The sequence below is a fragment of the Orussus abietinus genome, unplaced genomic scaffold (assembly GCF_000612105.2).
Source record: "Orussus abietinus isolate OABI.00-Male unplaced genomic scaffold, Oabi_2.0 scaffold5, whole genome shotgun sequence".
NCBI lineage: Eukaryota > Metazoa > Arthropoda > Insecta > Hymenoptera > Orussidae > Orussus > Orussus abietinus.
Window position 1 is genome coordinate 1 of NW_019394929.1, and position 18,149 is coordinate 18,149.

An 18,149-nucleotide genomic window follows, 5' to 3' on the forward strand; every position below is an offset into this window, starting at 1 on the left:
ATTTTTTTCGCGATGCGAACTGCGTCCACGGTAGCTTGATGGGGAAGGTTGTTCCGTTTAAATTGACCCTATTAAGTGATCCACTTTACAAAGGAAATTACCATATTATACCGATAGCCTGTGAATATATCGAGAATTTACCAGAAGAATCTTAATAAATATTTATTACGCAAGTTTCACTAATGCTTTCCATATACTTTCTATTGAACCGTCATAATTATTAGGAATTACAAGAAATCTAGTAAAATGACCATAGATTTTCACAACAATTTTTGTGAATCTTCAAAATGTCAGAATAATTTTAGGTTTCAAACTACTAATTTACTAAATTCGTTATCATTTGTGTCAACTTTGTATAGGTATTAATGATTAAAAATGAAGGAATAAAATTAACTGTAAAATATTTTTAAACGATCGGTATTTTATATCGTTCTTGACGTAATATACCATTTTCAGAAGTTTAACAAAATCTGTTATAAACCGAGGAAATAATCTCTCTACTGCCGACCAGAAAATTGCAGAAAGTATGTTCCATATTTCACAGCTATCAGCGAGTCGTTATCATCTGGCGGTCTTCTACCTAACCTACCTGTTCGACACGTGAGAATTGGATAGACTCTTTGTTACATAACAGGTTCCGATATTAACTACCCATTTGAAATTCAGAAATAGATAACAATACTCGCAGAAATATTCTTTGTCTTCTGTAACTGGTCAAGGAATTTTTCTGCCATTGTTGATCAAGAGAAAAAGATTATTCAGCCGTTATCCAAACAAAGTCAAATCCGGCGAAGAGCTGACGCGTATCTTCTAAATATTCTATTTTAATAAAATACTTCTTAACGTTTTGTGCCATGATCTCGAGGAAGAAGAGCGGAATACAGTTAGACAATGTTTACCGAAAGGACTGAAACATAATACAGTGCGTAATTCGATTAATCGAGAAAACGAAATTTAGAAATACATCATTTAATCCCGACCTCATTTCAGTGGCATTACATAAATACTAAAAATATAAAGATAGCTAATTTGGAAAGTCAACGTTTTATCAAAGTAAAAAACTATCTACTCAAAAATACTCGCCTCCTCTGTAGGATTTTGATGATGTTAAATATTATATAATAATATACAGACGGTAGGCGTTGAATTATTATTGCAATTCTAATCTTTATATACCGATATCAGGCATGAATTTATTAAATCAAAACATACCGGGAATAGGTATTGAAAAAAATCTACGCGACTTATCAAAACATGTATAACGATTTATTGAGGAGCTATCCAAGCACGTTAAGTTTCATGAAATGCAGGTACCTAACTATAGCTACGCTCTAATCGTAAGTGTTAACATTAGACGCGCGGTATTCATTAACTAATCGTTCTTGTTTTCCTTCTCAAATCTGAACAGAGTTGTGGGGTGGAATTCGAGCTTTTTCCATCGCCAAGACAAGCCGACAGAGCGGGAAACCGAAATATTCTTCAAAATAAATCCCCTGCCCATCCACGGAAATGATCACTCGGTAGTTAACCTAATTAGTAAAGAAAATTCCATTCCATCATGTCGCATGTGTAAAATCACGTAGTAGAGGTGTCGCACTTATCGCGAGTGAATTGTACATCGCAAATACCCGGATTCTTCAACATGTGGAAGAAAAGCTCGATCGGACCCCATTAAGGTGAAGTGAAACATCCTTCAAATCAGTCGATTCGAATACAACACTTTTTTTTAAGGGTATTATACCGAACTGTCCGAAACTTTGACACATCACTCCTGATCATCTAAGAATTGTCCTGACACATTCAAAATTTGGATTTTTTAACTCAGCCCAGACCAGAACCAAAATGGCGTTCGAGCCCTCATATTTCAATGGATATACAATTATCGAAGGCTCTAATATGAGAATCGAAAGGGTCAGGACAATTTTACGACAATTTAGAACACTCTGGTAATCGATAAACTCGCATTTGAACGGCATAAAGGCAAAAAAAGTCTTATATGCGCTTCTTTGCTAAAACGATGGTAATACGAGGTCTCGGAGTGAAAATTTAATTGACCTGGAAATCACAGATGGCGCAGGAGGTCCCTCCGCAGTCAATTAGAGCCCCAGAAGGCATGAATCCAGAGGATTTCTGGAGTTTTACTTCGATTTCTTTATAATTATTGTACGAAAACGACAGGTGGAATATGCCATTTGGTACTATACACAATATAATTCGACCCAGCTGTCAATATAAAAACGGACGTCGACAACGTAGGCATTTAGAAAAATCTTCTTTATCGACGTTGATCAAGTTCCTCGACTTGTTTCACTTCACCTTAATCATTCCTTTTCTTGATCTTTCATTTATCATTCGATCGACCGCTCTGCCGAAATTGCCGAACGGAAACAGTTATCCTAGATAAGTCTGCAATAATCTTCTTAAAGTATTTTGATTGCCAGTCTTCAGTGCTCTGGTACTTAATATTTCCCGGCTCGGTCAGCCCTTAACTTAAGCTTTCTTGTTTGTGTGTCCCCTCTTCTGCGTTTTGATTCGAGACAGTTTTGATTTTGACTTTTCCCCTTGCGAAGATTGATATCGGATGTGTAGAGGTATCGGCACCTCGAATTTATTCGTTCTGATTTGCATGTCGGATCAATTTCTGCACCGAGAGCAGTTTTGCGCGCTCTCGGTTTCTCTCCCTTTTTTTTTTCCTTTTAATTTATGGCCGCGTTTTTGTCACGTTTCTCCTTTTGGGAAGGTTACTAGCTAATGTCGGAAGTAAGGCGCACTTGTCACCGTGCTCGATTTCACGATCGATCGAGATCACGGATCGAGAAGTTGCGCCAGGTGTAGCCACATCTACGACACGTGCACGAATAATTCACGCTTGTCGATCGCGAGCGATCGAAAATTGGGAGAGGATCGATTGCGCCTGAAGATTTCGAATTTTGACTCCCTGCAGATACGGCCTAAGCCATTTAGATTAAAATTAAGATCACCCTATTCCGTGATAATTAAAACTGAGAATTTTAAACGGCCATTACATCTCGCGAATTTTGGAAGTTTTTCACAAAATTGTTTAAACTTCTGGATAAATTACGATCTCGCTCTTTATTAACGCATCATCGTTTACTAATCGTTTGCCCATTTTTATGATACCCCGTATGATTTTTAAGTAATTTTCAGTCTGACAATAAGTTAATTTACATTTAAGTGTAAGTATGTAAAGTAACGGGTGCTTCGTTTACTTACGTAATGTTAAATATGAGATCGCTCGGCGTATTTTCAAAGTAAGGAAAAGGGAGAATCTTAATTCCAAAAGTCTTTGTCAAGATCGATCGATCGATCCTCGATCCCAAGATTTTTCAGCTCGCCTCGCGCCGGCTCGCAAAATCTACTTAAAAGGCGAAAGACACGATTCAATCTACACCATTAGAGCTCGACCTCGAGTAAGTTCGTCCTTAGTACCGAGCTAAAGGTAACTATTAATATTATCATTATTGTTAATATTATTATTTATTTTTAATTACATTTCTTTCGAAGTACCTTCGACGTTGGATCGATCCTCAGATCTGGTCCAGAGAGAGCTCGAGATCGACTCGCAGGCTGCTCTATACATTGTACACGGAAGAAGGGTGATACAAAATCTATATCCAATTCAAACTGACACACACAGAGATAGAATAAGAACTTGTTGCTCGGTAATTAGATTAATTAAAGATAGGCATCGACATGCTGTATGTTACAATCGACTATTTACATTGAGTACACGCTGTCATTTCCGAGTGACACGTAGCGATGTGCCGACTCCTTGTCAGCCAACCGAGAAAGGGTAATTTCCCATAAGGCTTGGATTCCGGGAGCGGGCCTTGGAAAATGAGCCTTAGGGAAAATTATTCATCTCTTTTTGGCGATTGGAGTGTACCGATGAGTTCTTCGTGGGAATTCGTGGGAAAGGTTTTTCTTCTCTCGAAATCGGGGGAACCATTTCCCTTCGATTCATAAAAAAACGCCCTATTTTTGTCAAATTTGGAGAATTATCGGATTGGTCGAATTCGGAGACATGCGAGTGCTGTCGAGAACTTTCAGTTTTATTCGAGCCCTGGGCATTGGCTTTTAAAAAGAAGCATGATTTTTACTCAATTGCACCTTTTTTAGAGAAGAAGCTCAAAATGTCGAAGTGCATATATCTGTGGAAATCTTATAAAATGTAATTAAGGTAGTCAGTGTGATGGTTTCCTCGACTAACTTCTTTATATTTCAGATTAATTGTCACATTTTTTTTTCTAATCTATTCCTTCGAAACTGCATTTACTACGATAAATTGAGAGAATCTTTCAGTGGCTTGGAAGACTAGGGTCTGTACATTTTAATTATTATTTCATGTTTGAAACGACATGCTTCCAAGTCAAATGTATATATACTTTCTGGTTAGTATCTCTTATATCATTTCCAGATTTCCGAGAGTTCTGAGTTTTCGATTCTTCCGAGGTTCTCCCCGATAACGAGGTCCCTTTCCACAAGTCATACCGAAGGACTCCCATAAAAAAGTCACGGTGATCTCGCGAGGGCGAGCTACTTACAAAAGGCAGACACACTTTCCTAAAAGTTACTTTGGCCGTGGGTTAAATCAATAGCCAAGGCGAAACTCGTCAGGGCCGATTTCCAGGAGGAAAGAAATGACCGGAAACACCGAATCGCTCGTTGCGGGGTTCCGGAAATTGGAGAAATTCGAGAAATCGGCCCTGCCGAGTGCCTACTCAGAAGACTACGTAGGGTCGACATATGTATATATGTATATGTATATGTATATCGGTTCTACGCCGATCCATCGCACGCGACTTCGTAGCCGTTAATATGTACAGAGGGTCATAAATACCCCCACCGATTCGCTAACACTCGTGATTACGCCTATACAAGTCGACGAAGAGAGTCACGCCGGTCGTGAAATCTCACTTCCGGTGCGGATTGAATAAAAAAAAAGAAAAAAGATTTCCCGGACTCGCCGGGAGTCCCCTAACGAGGGGTCCTCGAAACCTAACCTCACTTCAACTCGCGGAGGACTCTACGGTGTATTTACAAGTGATATCAACACCAATAGACACGAAGAACATGATATTCCGACGCGGCGCTACAACAAAGATGGCGACCGGCCGGTCGAGACTCGGATCGGTCCTCGAGACTCTGGAAGTGCACACATACTGGAAAGACTCGAAATTCTCGTCCCGTTCTTCTAGAACTCGGGGGTTCCCTTTATCGTTAGCATTTTCTGTTCTCTTAGAGCTACGGGACCCTCGCCACGGGGTCCAAGTCTTCTCCTAGGCTCTAGACGAATTCCACCTACGGGACTACTTACACGGAGATAGTCGAAAACATCGGATAGTAGTGAAGTCTTAAGCTTAGATTGGACTTAGACTTAGAATAGCTCGGACTGGAACCGAAAGCCAGTCCTACGACTTAATCGATGGTTCTTTTAAGAGGGTTCGCAACCGTTCACCATGAAATTACCGACGGAATTGGTATCTCATTATTTTTCGAGATTAGTCCACGAAATTGACGGTGAATTTCGCGTGGACGTTTCTAGACGAGGCAAGCCGTTTGCTGACTGCACGATATAATCTATATATATATAATATAAAAGAATAACTCTTCTCGGTGCGGTAAAATATAAAACGCCGTAACGACTCAAACATGTACCGCGCGATGGACCGCTCCGCCATCTTGTTTTTCTTTACTACTTAGGAATAAGAAAAATTCCCCTAAGTTCCACCCAAATATTAGTATTTAAGTAAAGAGATGTCTTTGGGTAGATATTCACGTATCAAAGTGTCAAGCAATTCCTTGGATTAAACTCGAAGCATAGTGAATAATTCTCGGTAAATTCATCCAATGGGGAGATCATTTTTAGCCACTTTGAGAACTCCGATTTTTCGCGGCTCCGCCATACTCGTCGCTACCGATTCTCCCGTTCTCGCCCTAACGTTTCCTCGCTATCGCCACTATTGCTGTCCATTTTCTGGGCCTTTATCCGTTATCGCCCTTTTTGCCCTATAGTGTACTACTACTATGTATGTCCGATTGGGCTCGTGCCGAATTTTTGTTTCCACTTTCGGCTCGACGTACCGCCTCCACTGGAACTCCCAAAATCTGTGGGCACTGTTTCCGAAAATGCTTAGGCTTTTTTTTTTCTCTCAAGGTACGCAAATTGAAATCCTCGCACGTTTTAATCCCCCGATTTTCACTGTCGTCGATGTATTTACAGGCCGAATGGATTTAATTAGGTTGTCTAGAAAGTTATTGCGGTTTTTGCTGCTTCAAATTGTGACCCTCTGTCTTCAAATGGAGTTCTTTTCCCTCTATTTTTAAATTAAAGCGCAAACATCAGCAGTTTTGATAACGATAATTGTTTTAAATATTAACTTTTAACTTCTTTTCCCATTATGCCCATAGGTGCAGATTGTTCAGAACGAATTTAATCTTCAAGGCTCTTGTCAATGCCGAGTAACTTTTGAAATGCTGTGAACAACTGCAATTGCTTTATAGACCACTTTGAACTTGTATAAGAGAATTGCCCGCATTTGCCTTTCTTCCCTCTGCAAATAAGTAATCTAAATGAAATGGAAATGAATGTTCGAAACAATCACTGTTATCAAAATGTAGAGCGATACCTGCGCTTTGAAATGGTATATGACATGAACTTGAAACAAAAGCATCTTTATACAAAAACAAAATGTTAAGTCTTAAACATCAAAAACCACAGTAACTTTCTAGTCGATCTAACACGCCAGGGTGGTCTGTAATTGTTGGTAAATCGAGGTAATTCGCCGTTTCCTCCTTGAACTTGATTTTCACTTCACGTCGGAAGTGTTTTAATTTTAAATCGAACTTTGCGTTAATGACGGATATTAAAAAATCTGGCAATTTCTGGGTTTAGCTTGGTTACTTTGCAAATGACGTGGCATGTAACGAGACTGTAGAAAGGATTGCGTTGTTTGGTGTTAGTGTTAATTTCTCTTACCAATTAGGATAAAATCATGTACTCATATTAAAAAGAAAAAGAATTACAATCCATTCAATAACTAAGAACTCTGCTTTTGAGCAAGTTCTATAGCCTGGCAATTTATCTCCTGACCTCATGGCACAATTAGCAATCACCAAAATAATTAGAGCGTGATCAAATTTTCATACACTCGTGTTAATTAACGTCCGATGCAGTGCTTTTGAATCAGCGCTTCAAAATTCCCTTCGCTGTGTTAATGTGTAATTCTCTTTCCATCATCGCCAAATCGAAACTCTAATTGGTCTCTTCGGCTTTGAAATTTGTAAATCTCGCGGCTCGATTAGTCCTCGCGAAATGATTCGCAAATACCGAGATCAATTGTACGACAATTAGACTATTTTCTCAAGGGTCGGTCTAGTTGGAAGTCTCACAATTAATAATACAGAGACATTGGCAGTGGTGACAAGAAACGCATAAACGAGGGAATTCACTACTAATATAAAATTTAGAAACGACGTAAATTGTATACGGTAACGAATTCTGTCTAAATAGTAATTTATTCCGAAAATCCTTACATCTACATTTTTAGCCGTTGATAATATAATAAGGTAAACAGTGCGATTGTTTTTTTTTTGTTTTTCTTTTCAGTGACTGTCTCGCGGTTTATAAGTAAATGTTACATTCATGTACGGAGACTTAGTTTTTGGCAAACCTTTCAATTTCGTGAAGTTTCATTGAGGTATACGAACGAGAATAATGAGAAATGCCTGAGGAGTGGTGCTACTAATTGCTAATTACGACGACGACGACATTATCGACCGGTATAGTTGTTAAAGTACTTGTATAAATTCTGTTTTGGCAAACGGGATCATTCGAAATGCAATTGCAAGTCTATAGTGGACCTATATCATTTCGATGCACTGAAATGCACGTATCGATCGACCTCTCGACATACGCTAATATTACATTTATCGACGTTTCCTCGGGAAATTAGACCACTCGAAGCACAATTATAAAGCGAGAACCATTTAAAATGCGTACTGCGTTTATAAACGTATCTTAGGACAAATATTTCGAGGAGTGTCGGCACTATTAATTACAGCAACGACGTACTGGTGTACTATATTCATTCATATATATCCATTCTTATATACCCATCATGTGTGTGTATATATATTTATAGATCGTATCTCTATATTTATATATATTCATTTATTTATTTGTGTTGTAAACTTGATATATTAAGGCCTCTTAGTTACTAACGACAGGTAATCACACTTTACCATTACCGTTAAAAAATGCCTACCGACACCAAAGCGACATATCTTTTGCTCGTTACACACGTTTGCGGATATTTTTTCGTTTTTCCTTTTTGGTTCATGCGTGCCACCAAAACTAGTTAAGAATCAGGGATACAGAAAAGATTTAACGCTACTCTCGTGAATTACAATCGAGTATATCATTCGCGTGCACTTGACAGATTCTGAATTGCTTATTTACAGATTTATTTACAGATTAAGCGGGTTCAATCACGTGGTTCGTAGCGAATAACAAAGTTGCTCCTTTAATCGGACGAAAGAAGATAAATTGAATTTCGGTTATTTACTTTATTAGAAATATTATGACCGAGTGGAAATATAAAAATGGATCGCATGGAAAAGATCAATGATCATTATTGAAAAAAAAAGGAAATTAAAAATCGAAAAGTAAAATAAACGGAAAGTACATGCTTAGTGTCACAGGTCCCTCGTGGTTCTTTTTGGTAAAATAATGCTAATCTGGTTGGAACGGATTTAATGATTCAATAACTTTTTAACCCGTTCAGGTTAAAGGTGTTTAAAAAATGAGTATATGTCACCGTAACTTATTAACTGAAAAATTGGCCGATGGTTATGAAAGGATTAAAAAGCTGAACTGCCGATGAAAGAAATTAATCTAAACGGAAGAGGAGTAATGCTAAAATAAATACGAACAAAGTCATGGTTCAGGAAGAATTGCATTTATTATTCGGAAGAACAAAATTGGGAAATTGGAAGGAACTTAAAGTAAAAAGGGGCTTAATCATGCTCTCCGAGGTACCGATGTTTAGCCAGTCAAATCGGAGGCCGAAACATACATTTGTATATGCGTATGTATATATGTACATGAGTCGCGTATTTTGCAGCAACTTTATTGTTCGGTGCATCATGTGCCAGCCACTTTCCATAATGAAGGCATATTCGCTATTGTAGAGTATATTGTTTCTTGTTTAATTAATTATTTACTCGTATGTATAAGATAGCTATCTTACGATTTATGCATTATCACCTAGCCTCGGTATCATCGTTTACATCGCGTATGTATGTCAGGTTACTTCACTGAATCTTCCTTTACGAATGATTTTACAAAACGACTGTGAATCTTTGACATTCGAACGACTACGAACATTTACGTGTGTCGCGTATATATATGTATACTCCTCATATGAACGTAAATGTGTTCGTGAATGAATGTGCGTGAAAGAAAAAGAATGGTTTCGCAGTCGTACATATGTTCAGGTGTGCATCACGGTGGTTCAAAATGGCTCGACCTCGTTTTGCACTCTTGTCGATATTAAATTCGTTTAAATAATTTTTCTCTCCCATTACAATAAGGGAATTCAACGTAAGAGTGCTTAGAGGTCTTTCGAAATACTTCCAATTAACAGTACCCTTAATACACTGTTACTGCTGTATTAACATTGTATATCCTTTACAAAAGGTCATTGCTAGAAAAGTGCAACATGAATACCTACAACTTCCTTTTTAAAGATTTTCCGTGACCCGCCTTTGAAATAAATTTCCGTAAAGACTTGGATATGGAATAGTACCCTTCTTTTGAAAATTAAGTAAGCTAGTTCTGTGCTTTTGTACATTTTGCGAATTTAAGAAATAACGTTCCGTTTACCGTACCCCACTAACAATCGTACAGAGAAATTGAAATATTTCGACGACCTCTAAGGATTTTTATATCAATCCTACTCTCCCACGATTTATTTTATACGTGTCTTTTGTTTTCCTAAGCTTACGGCAATTCAAAAGAAAAGAAATTTCCATTTTGGACCACACCACTGTGTACACGCACGATTAAATGCCCAACTGACAGCTACAATGAGCCTACGTATATACAAAATGTTGCATTAACTTTTAACTACTTTTAATAGGAAACATTAAAGTGTTCACTCTGCTTGCTCGCCTCTTAACAATTACAAGTACAATTTGCAAAACTTCGTGCAATGGCCTTAAGGCTCCGAACATGCGGCCCTGCAAAACTGCATCGTGTGCGAGCCTCGTTATACATAATAGATCGATAATACAACAAAAAAAATGCAAAGAAATCCACTTCCTCCCACGAGCACTTGTCACGAGTTTGCCTCGTAGGACTGACATTGTTTGACTTTTCCTTTCGTTTTGGAAATCGATCCAATTTTTGCGAATCAGCGTATCGCTTTTTCTCAGCTCTTAACGTGAACGTTAAAGTCCCAAAACTAAGTCGTCTCGTATCGACCATCAATTCTTATTAGCTTCCGGACAAGAAGAAATCATTTGGGATAACTCGATAATGAAATTCCGTACAAGCGAAGGAATGAATAACGAAAGAAAAAGAAACAGCAGAAAAAGAAGGAAAATAATAATACCGATTCTCCCAAAATTTCTTCGAGGTTAATCGATACGAAAACACGTATAATTATCGCAATTGGCAGCTATCGCTGGTTATTAACAGCGCCAATCTAAAGGGCGATGGACAAAGCTTCCGCTACTTTTGAGCCGTTTCGTTTTTGACTTTCCTCTTGAAAGTGGAGCAGACTTCTTTTCAATTTCAGCTTCCAGATGCGACAGCTATTGTCGGGGTCAAAGCAAACGGTTCGAGGTAGCTTTTTACAAGCTGATCGTTTATTTACATACGCTTTTCCATGGTCGCCCTCTATTACCGACGTCGTCCCTTTCTCTTACCTAATTCTTTTTTTTTTCTTTTTCTACGACACAGTACAAACAATAAAAGTATAGCTTAATCCTTGTATTGCGAGACAAACCATTCCGCGTTTCTTGATTGGTTTCTTTTTTTTTTTCCTTTCCCACCTTCGACTTTTCCTACGAGTAAATTAATCCTGACAGGTTTCAACGATCGCGCAAATCTTCCTCTCGTGCCAAATGACGGAGAAGAATGTTATATTTAATACTAATTAAGTATTGTGGACAGATACCCTTCTGGTTTTCTTCCTGAAAAACATTTCACCGTTTGCAACGATATCTCATTGAAGTACTGAGGTTTCATGATGCCGACAACCTCTTTCGGACTTTTATCTTTTAAGCACCCGAAAAATGAGAGCTGTTAAAATGATACGGAAAATAAAACGCCGATATGCAGGAATAGGACATGACCCGTGCAGGTTGGCATTACTGCAATTATATCGAAAATGTACAAATTTATATTCGGGAATATAATTTGATACATCTTCGGCGTGTATGTAAAAAATGTTGCCGTAGAAAGAACATGCGTCACGAAATTAATCCTCAAGCTTGGGGAAATGTTTTGGTGGAAAGTTTATGCATGAATGATTTACTCTACATGTAAAAATGTTTATCTATAATGGATGCAGATTCTCCTTGTCAATTATTAAAATTCATCCCGACTGTTGGCAAAGTGGCAAGTTGGCAACGAACATTAAAAATTATGCCGCTGCTTTGTTTATCATGTTAATGTATTTTACATGTTGTATCACGTCGACTGGACACAATTGTAACCCACTTTGAAAATATTACATTCTTGTCAAGTACAATGCTCGTGAGTTACCTTCTGAAATCAGGAGTTATCGTAAAACACGAATCAGGACTATTCTACTCTTAAACGGGACGTTACTTGTAAGAAAGAAAACGGTCCACGAACTTGTACACATGTAGAGTCGATGAATTCAAGATTATTTACAATGAGCGATGAATTATTTACAAATGTCGATGATAAGCACTCGGCTCAACAGGAGGAAATGGGAGATGTACTTTGTCAACTTTAAATCTCCATTTCAGGCTACATATGGTATCGTGCTCGAGAAAATAACGTAGTATCCCAGTTATTAACACTATAGGTAAATAACTTAATGATTTCAAAGCTTCTAAGGCAATGCTAAAACCAAAAACGAAATAATTTCTAACACGAAACTTTAGACGACTATATGAAAATATGAAATAATGTGTAACTTCACATCTCCGTCAGAAATTTTCTTGACATTAGAAAATGAGAAATTTGAACGGTATTGCGATAAATAACAAAATCGGAATGTCAGAACATAGTAGTGCTCGGCAGAAGAAGTAAACCTAATTGTAAGCTGAGAGATCAGGTACACTTTTCGCGTTACTTAACTGCTAGTTAAGTAAAAACTCTCTTTTGTATATGCGCGACATATTTCGACTAAATACGTCATTTTACAATTGCGCGATATTTGCCAGAATAGTGCCAACGCTGGGATATCCACGTTAATTCGTCATGAAAGTAATATTAATTACTCCGTAATTCAAATACTGAATAATCACCAAGTGCTCGTTATACCAGTACATGTGTACATTACAACACTTATAATAGCATCTAATTTACAAATGCTACCGTACCCCTCTGTCGGTAGATTAAGACCGTAATTATTAATTGTCGATGTCGTATCATAATGTACCCGCACTTTTCTACGCTATTGCAATCAAGCAGAGAATAATTATCCGTGCATTAAATTACGAATGTAATTAGTGTTGTTTTCTACAGCCTTTCGCTAATATAATAGTAGATCTCGGTACCATCTCTCGATTTCCTCCATTGTCTACCCTAACGTATTCCTTCCTTTACCGAGGCGCTCGGTGGAAGTACTTATCGAGCTATACTTTCCTTACGACACTGCGCTACAAAGGCTGCTATTACCACTACTTTGTTGCATGTAAAAAAGGGAACACGTATATCTTTGCAAAATGGAGAATTTAATATGGTCGTTAATCTAAGTCTAGGCCCTAATATGTGGATGCATCTACGTTCATCTTAGCCTAAATCACACTCAGAACGTAATATTATGTACCGTGCGAGCACCGCGTCCGTGCATGACGGAGATCACGCGATTTTAATCGAAATTGCAAGTTGCTCATTAACCAAGCGTGGACGTTAAAACTCGTCCATCAGGATGGGAGCGACATACTCGTCAAGATTTACGCAATTATGCGTAATTCTTAGGCTTCCGAACGAATCCAAATTCACAGGCTTTCCTTGGAAACACGAGGCTTCGAGTCATACGTGTACTGTCGAAATCAATTAATCCACGCCTTCAATTTCATTGAAATGGATATCAAATAGGAAAAAAAGATCGTTTCGATTGAGTCTAATTCAAGTTGATTTCCCTTGCAATTCCATTGTTCACGAGTGTGTGTAGCATGGCCAATGAACTCGATAAATAAATATAAATATGTACAATTGAATGAAGCTAATGAAAACAGACTGAAGGATTTTCAGAAAGATCTAAATTAACAAAATGTAATATACCGAGGTACACGAAACGTCATTGTTTCGGAAGTCCCAGTTAATGTTTTAGGGATCGGTAGAGAAGTTATTAAGAACCGTAGTTCCTAAAAGTTATTAAATTATGCCTTCTTCATCTTAAATTATGCCTAAATACAGTGCGAGTCCTATGGGAGGTTTCGCATCGTCTTTAAACAATTTATCGAAAATCATGCGTCTTTGTCGAACGAAAGCATAAGTTGGACAGACAGATGTTGATAATAGCTTTCATAGATACTCGTATTGCTTTCAAAATCGAACTCTAAATCCTCGTGTTTCTCGCGTGAATCCCCGAGAGCTTTCGACACGCGTCAGAAAATAAACGGGGCGCCAGAAATATTTACAAGAGCAACTTAGTCGGCCCCGCACTTCCTGTACGTCTATCTATCTACCTAGCTATCCATCTATCTATCTATCGCTCTATCTACCTAGCTCCCTCGCCACAAATCTCAGTTCCATTGACCTCCTCTCCCTATCTTTGTCTATTCCCTATATCTTAACGTCATTGCATTCGTACGATTCTTCGGCAGTGATGCTGGAATTACAGTTTCCACGCGACGATCTTTGCTATCTATCAGCTGATTTGTGTCAGGAATTGCATCTTCGTAAACCTAAGCCTTCCGCTTTAAAATAACGAGAAACCTGTTGCAGGAATTATGTCAATGTCATTTCCAGATTCCTTACACGTTGTACGAACAGCGCTACTATTTCTTTTTTTTTTTTTTTTAAGAACTGACGACACTTTGAAAACCGTTGCGCACTTTTTACAATAACAAAAAGCCCAAAAACACAAAATATCACAATTTTAGATCCGCACGTGTCGACAAAATCGAATATGATTCAGTTTCACTGAATCATGAAATTTTATAAATTCCACTCTTAGGAAAAGCTCCTAAAATCTGAATCTTGACATTTTCATTTTGATCTTTTTTTTATGGGAAAAATAATTGAAGCACGAAAATTTAATTCGGGGGTATTCATGCAATTCTTTTACTTCTTTCGCGAATGATTTTAATTTATGGTTCGCGAGTTTGATTAAACGTTTCAGGAGTTGACAGCTGAGGTTTCATGTCATTTTAAAGAGATAGGACGCCATCTTTGATATATCGGGCCCACGTGGCAACGTACACAGCTGTCAGATAACAATGACGATGTCAAAAAGTACTGCGTTAACCCTTTCGCTACTCCAGGTGATTGCGATCGTTAATCACTAAAAATTGTTCATATATAATGGGCAAATATAGTTGCTCGCCGTGAAATGATCGTAGTATACCACGAGCGACTATAATCCACCATACGAGTCTTAAAACAATTGGCACTCATTTAATGAGATATCAATGATTTCAAATAAACAAGGGTATGTCCTCCAAAGCCTGGAAGTTTATCTTTACGAGTCTTCGGAATAATCGTTTAAGGAGTAAGATAGTAAACCGAATGCCATACATTATTAATACGGTAAATGTTCACTTATGGTACATAACCCCATTCATGGATGTCAAACTGAATGCCAATTTCGTCGTAGCAAAAAGGTTAAACGCAGCCACGTTACGGTTCGTCTCTCTCTCCCTCTGTCTCTCTGTTCATAAATTGACTGAACTTTGAAATGTTCGGCAGAATCTGCAAACTTTCGAATTCTTCTTCAATCGACGTTCAACCTCTCTGTCCGGCTAATCGAATAACGCAAGATTTGCAACTAGCTGCTGTAAGAAACGGCAGACCGTCACGTAATATCGGTCCATAAACCCAAATTCGATGATCAAACGAAATCAGGGGCATTCCTTTGCAGGACGTTTGAAAATTCTTAACTTTGCCGCAAATGTCTGAGTAGCCGAGGTCCTCGATCGAACCGCCAACAGCCCTGCAGCCGCCAAAATGTCGAAGATCCCAACAGATCGCGTCCATATTCACGTCCACGGTTTTCTCACGCGAGTGATCGTTCTTCTTCTCGGAGGCTATTATCCGATTGATATCTCGCGATCGGATCAGCATTAGTCCGGTATCGAAAATTTCCGGCGCAAGCGGATCCGCGGAAACGTTCGAGACCAAGAATCGCTATTCTGTTCCCGCCCTCTGCTATTCCCCCATCCATCGTGGCCAATAATCCAGAGACCTCGCGTGTACACGTTACACCTAACAAATAATACCCTACTCTCCTAAAGACGTGTATGCATACATATGTATAATAATGTGTAATATGCATTAATATGTATAGTCAGTTAAATGCCAGTTGTTCCGGATGAGCGAATGAGTGATCGAAAAGAAAGAACGAAGGAAAAATCTGAAAGTGGCCCGTCCCTCCACTGATCAGCTCCCGTGTTACAATTAATATTACAATCGCTCCTTCCCTCTCGTCCTCGCCCCGTCTTTTTACCTCGAGCACGAATCCGCGTCTCCCCCCAATCTTTGTCGGTTCTGCATTTACATTCGCCCAGCTCTCACACGTCTTCGCGCCCAACTCGTGTCTCTCCCTCTTTTCCTGAATTCCCCCTACGTAATCGCCTAATCTGTATAATTATTACTAGCCTTAAGTAATTATTAATTTAACTAAGTGTCCCCTAGGTGTATATCAGCTAGTTGAAAATTGAGGCTACGTTGCTCGGCAGTCTATTGTCTCTCTTGGCTCTTCGCAGGGTTCCAGTTTGACCTTCCGACCCTTTCGTCTTCTTCTCTCTTTCGTTTTTCCCGAAGTCCTCCCGAAATCGGCCGACGATTTTTCACCTCGCCGTGGCCGACGGCGATGACCAGAGAAATTGTCGGCGCCGATTTCCATCTGGACTTTGGAGACCTCATTCCCATTGATGGGGAGATGGTGGCAGTTCCGAGGGATGCGCTACCGTGGAGCTGGAATTAGCCAAAACTCACATTAATTTTCACGATCCACGGTATTATCGAAATGGGTTAAGAAGCGATCTAATAGCGGTTTCATGGCGAAAAATCGAGTGAAAAGCAGACCAGCTACCCGAATAAAAAAAAATCCGTTTCTCGCCGTGAGACCGACAAAAATTCAAGCGTGTTTCGGGAATTCGCGATGCCAGGCATTGCGAATCCCATCATCCGAAAAGGGAAACTCGTAGGATTCCAGCATTTCGGATGGACGAAAAAGACGGAAACCGAGAGAGATAAATGTCAAAATCAGCTGCCGCGAATGAGCGAGGAGGATTTAATTGGATTTTTCATCGTCCCGATGTGACTAAACAAACTGTCGAATATTTCTTTAAATTCCACCGTGGACGAATCATTCAGCAGAGTTCATTTAGCATGTTTCCTCGATTATTAGTTGGTTATAAAATATCCTCGAACTCAGGTAATTGGTGAAATAATTCTGTACGAGTCGAAATTTCGAACGTCAATTCAATAAGCACTGGTGGAATAAAAATGACTAACGTGAGATTACCGAGAGAAAAAGTAACGTTTAAAGTCATATTCGTGTGGCAACTTTACATCATAGTCGAGAAAGAAATTTCACTGAAATGTACTTTCAATGCAAATGGTGAAAAATATTTCGCTGCATTCCAGGAAACAATCTTTTCCGCAACGGTGAACTGTTGATTTTGCAAATCCGATGGATTTTATTTATCTCCCTTGGACCCGTCATTTTAATTGCTATGATCAAATAAGAACAAGAATCATCTGATTTCCATGCAGCTGTCAGCATGCGTGACAGCCGGCCACTCTCTCTTTTTATTTAAAAATTCATTATACCTCGTTTAAGACATTTCCTATCGTCAAACGTACGCGTGCATTGCAATTACGATGCGCCTTGCTTTGCCAAGATGAAATACTACAAAGTGATATAAAAAAAAAAAATGGATACGCATAATTCCAAGACAATTCCGAGCAGACCGATACATAAACTCGTATAATTCTTCTGGACCGTTAAATAAATAATATACTCATATACTTCTTCTTCGCAGGCACAATCATAGAAAATATCCTCCAATGCCAACATAACAGTTGCACAATGTAAACGTAATTTCTTTCCTCATATCAGCGAAATAGGAACTTAAATTAGCTAATTAAAATCCCCGTTTCATAAATAATTCATCGCGGATTTTTTTTTTTTTTTTTTTTAGAAAAACTCTTACATCCTGTTTTCCAGTTGGATTTCCAAAGCGGATATACCGCATTGAATAAACAATTTCGCGCGAAACAATCCCCGTGGAAACGTATCCTCGGTCGAGGTTTGCTGGAAACTCCGGCAGGAAATGCAGGCACCTTTCCATTTTTACCGTGAGCTCTCGATTGTTATTCTAATTAACCGTCCTCGATCCACTTTCTAATTTCCACCCAGTGTGAACGTCGACCCGACACCGTGGAAAAAGTGCCGCGCAAAGGAAATCCGTATAAAAGAAAAACCCGCTGGAAAAATCCATTCTGAAGAAACGACCAAAACTCCTCCCCGATCCCTTCAAAAGTTCAGCCACTCCGCTCTTACGTTAATTAATTATAAAAAAGAAACCTCACCTAGACATGCGTGGAAATAATTTATAAACTATCCCTATTCCTCGGATAAAACCAAGGGCTACCAAAATGAAATTCTCCGGGCAGCTATAATCCTGATGTTTCAAATAAATCCTATATTTAAGAATTAATAAAAACCATGAATATTCTTTATAAGATTTGA

General features: G+C 38.7%; 1 protein-coding gene across 1 annotated transcript in view; it reads right to left on the bottom strand.

Moving 5' to 3' along the window:
* Positions 1–8,965: 8,965 nt before the first annotated feature.
* LOC105700714 (serine/threonine-protein kinase NLK) overlaps positions 8,966–18,149 on the bottom strand; it is a 190,642-nt gene continuing 181,458 nt past the window's right edge. The window contains exon 10 of the mRNA XM_023433514.1: positions 8,966–16,366. Coding sequence (XP_023289282.1) covers positions 16,312–16,366 — 55 coding nt within the window. The 3' untranslated portion in view covers positions 8,966–16,311. The remainder of the gene's footprint in view (positions 16,367–18,149) is intronic.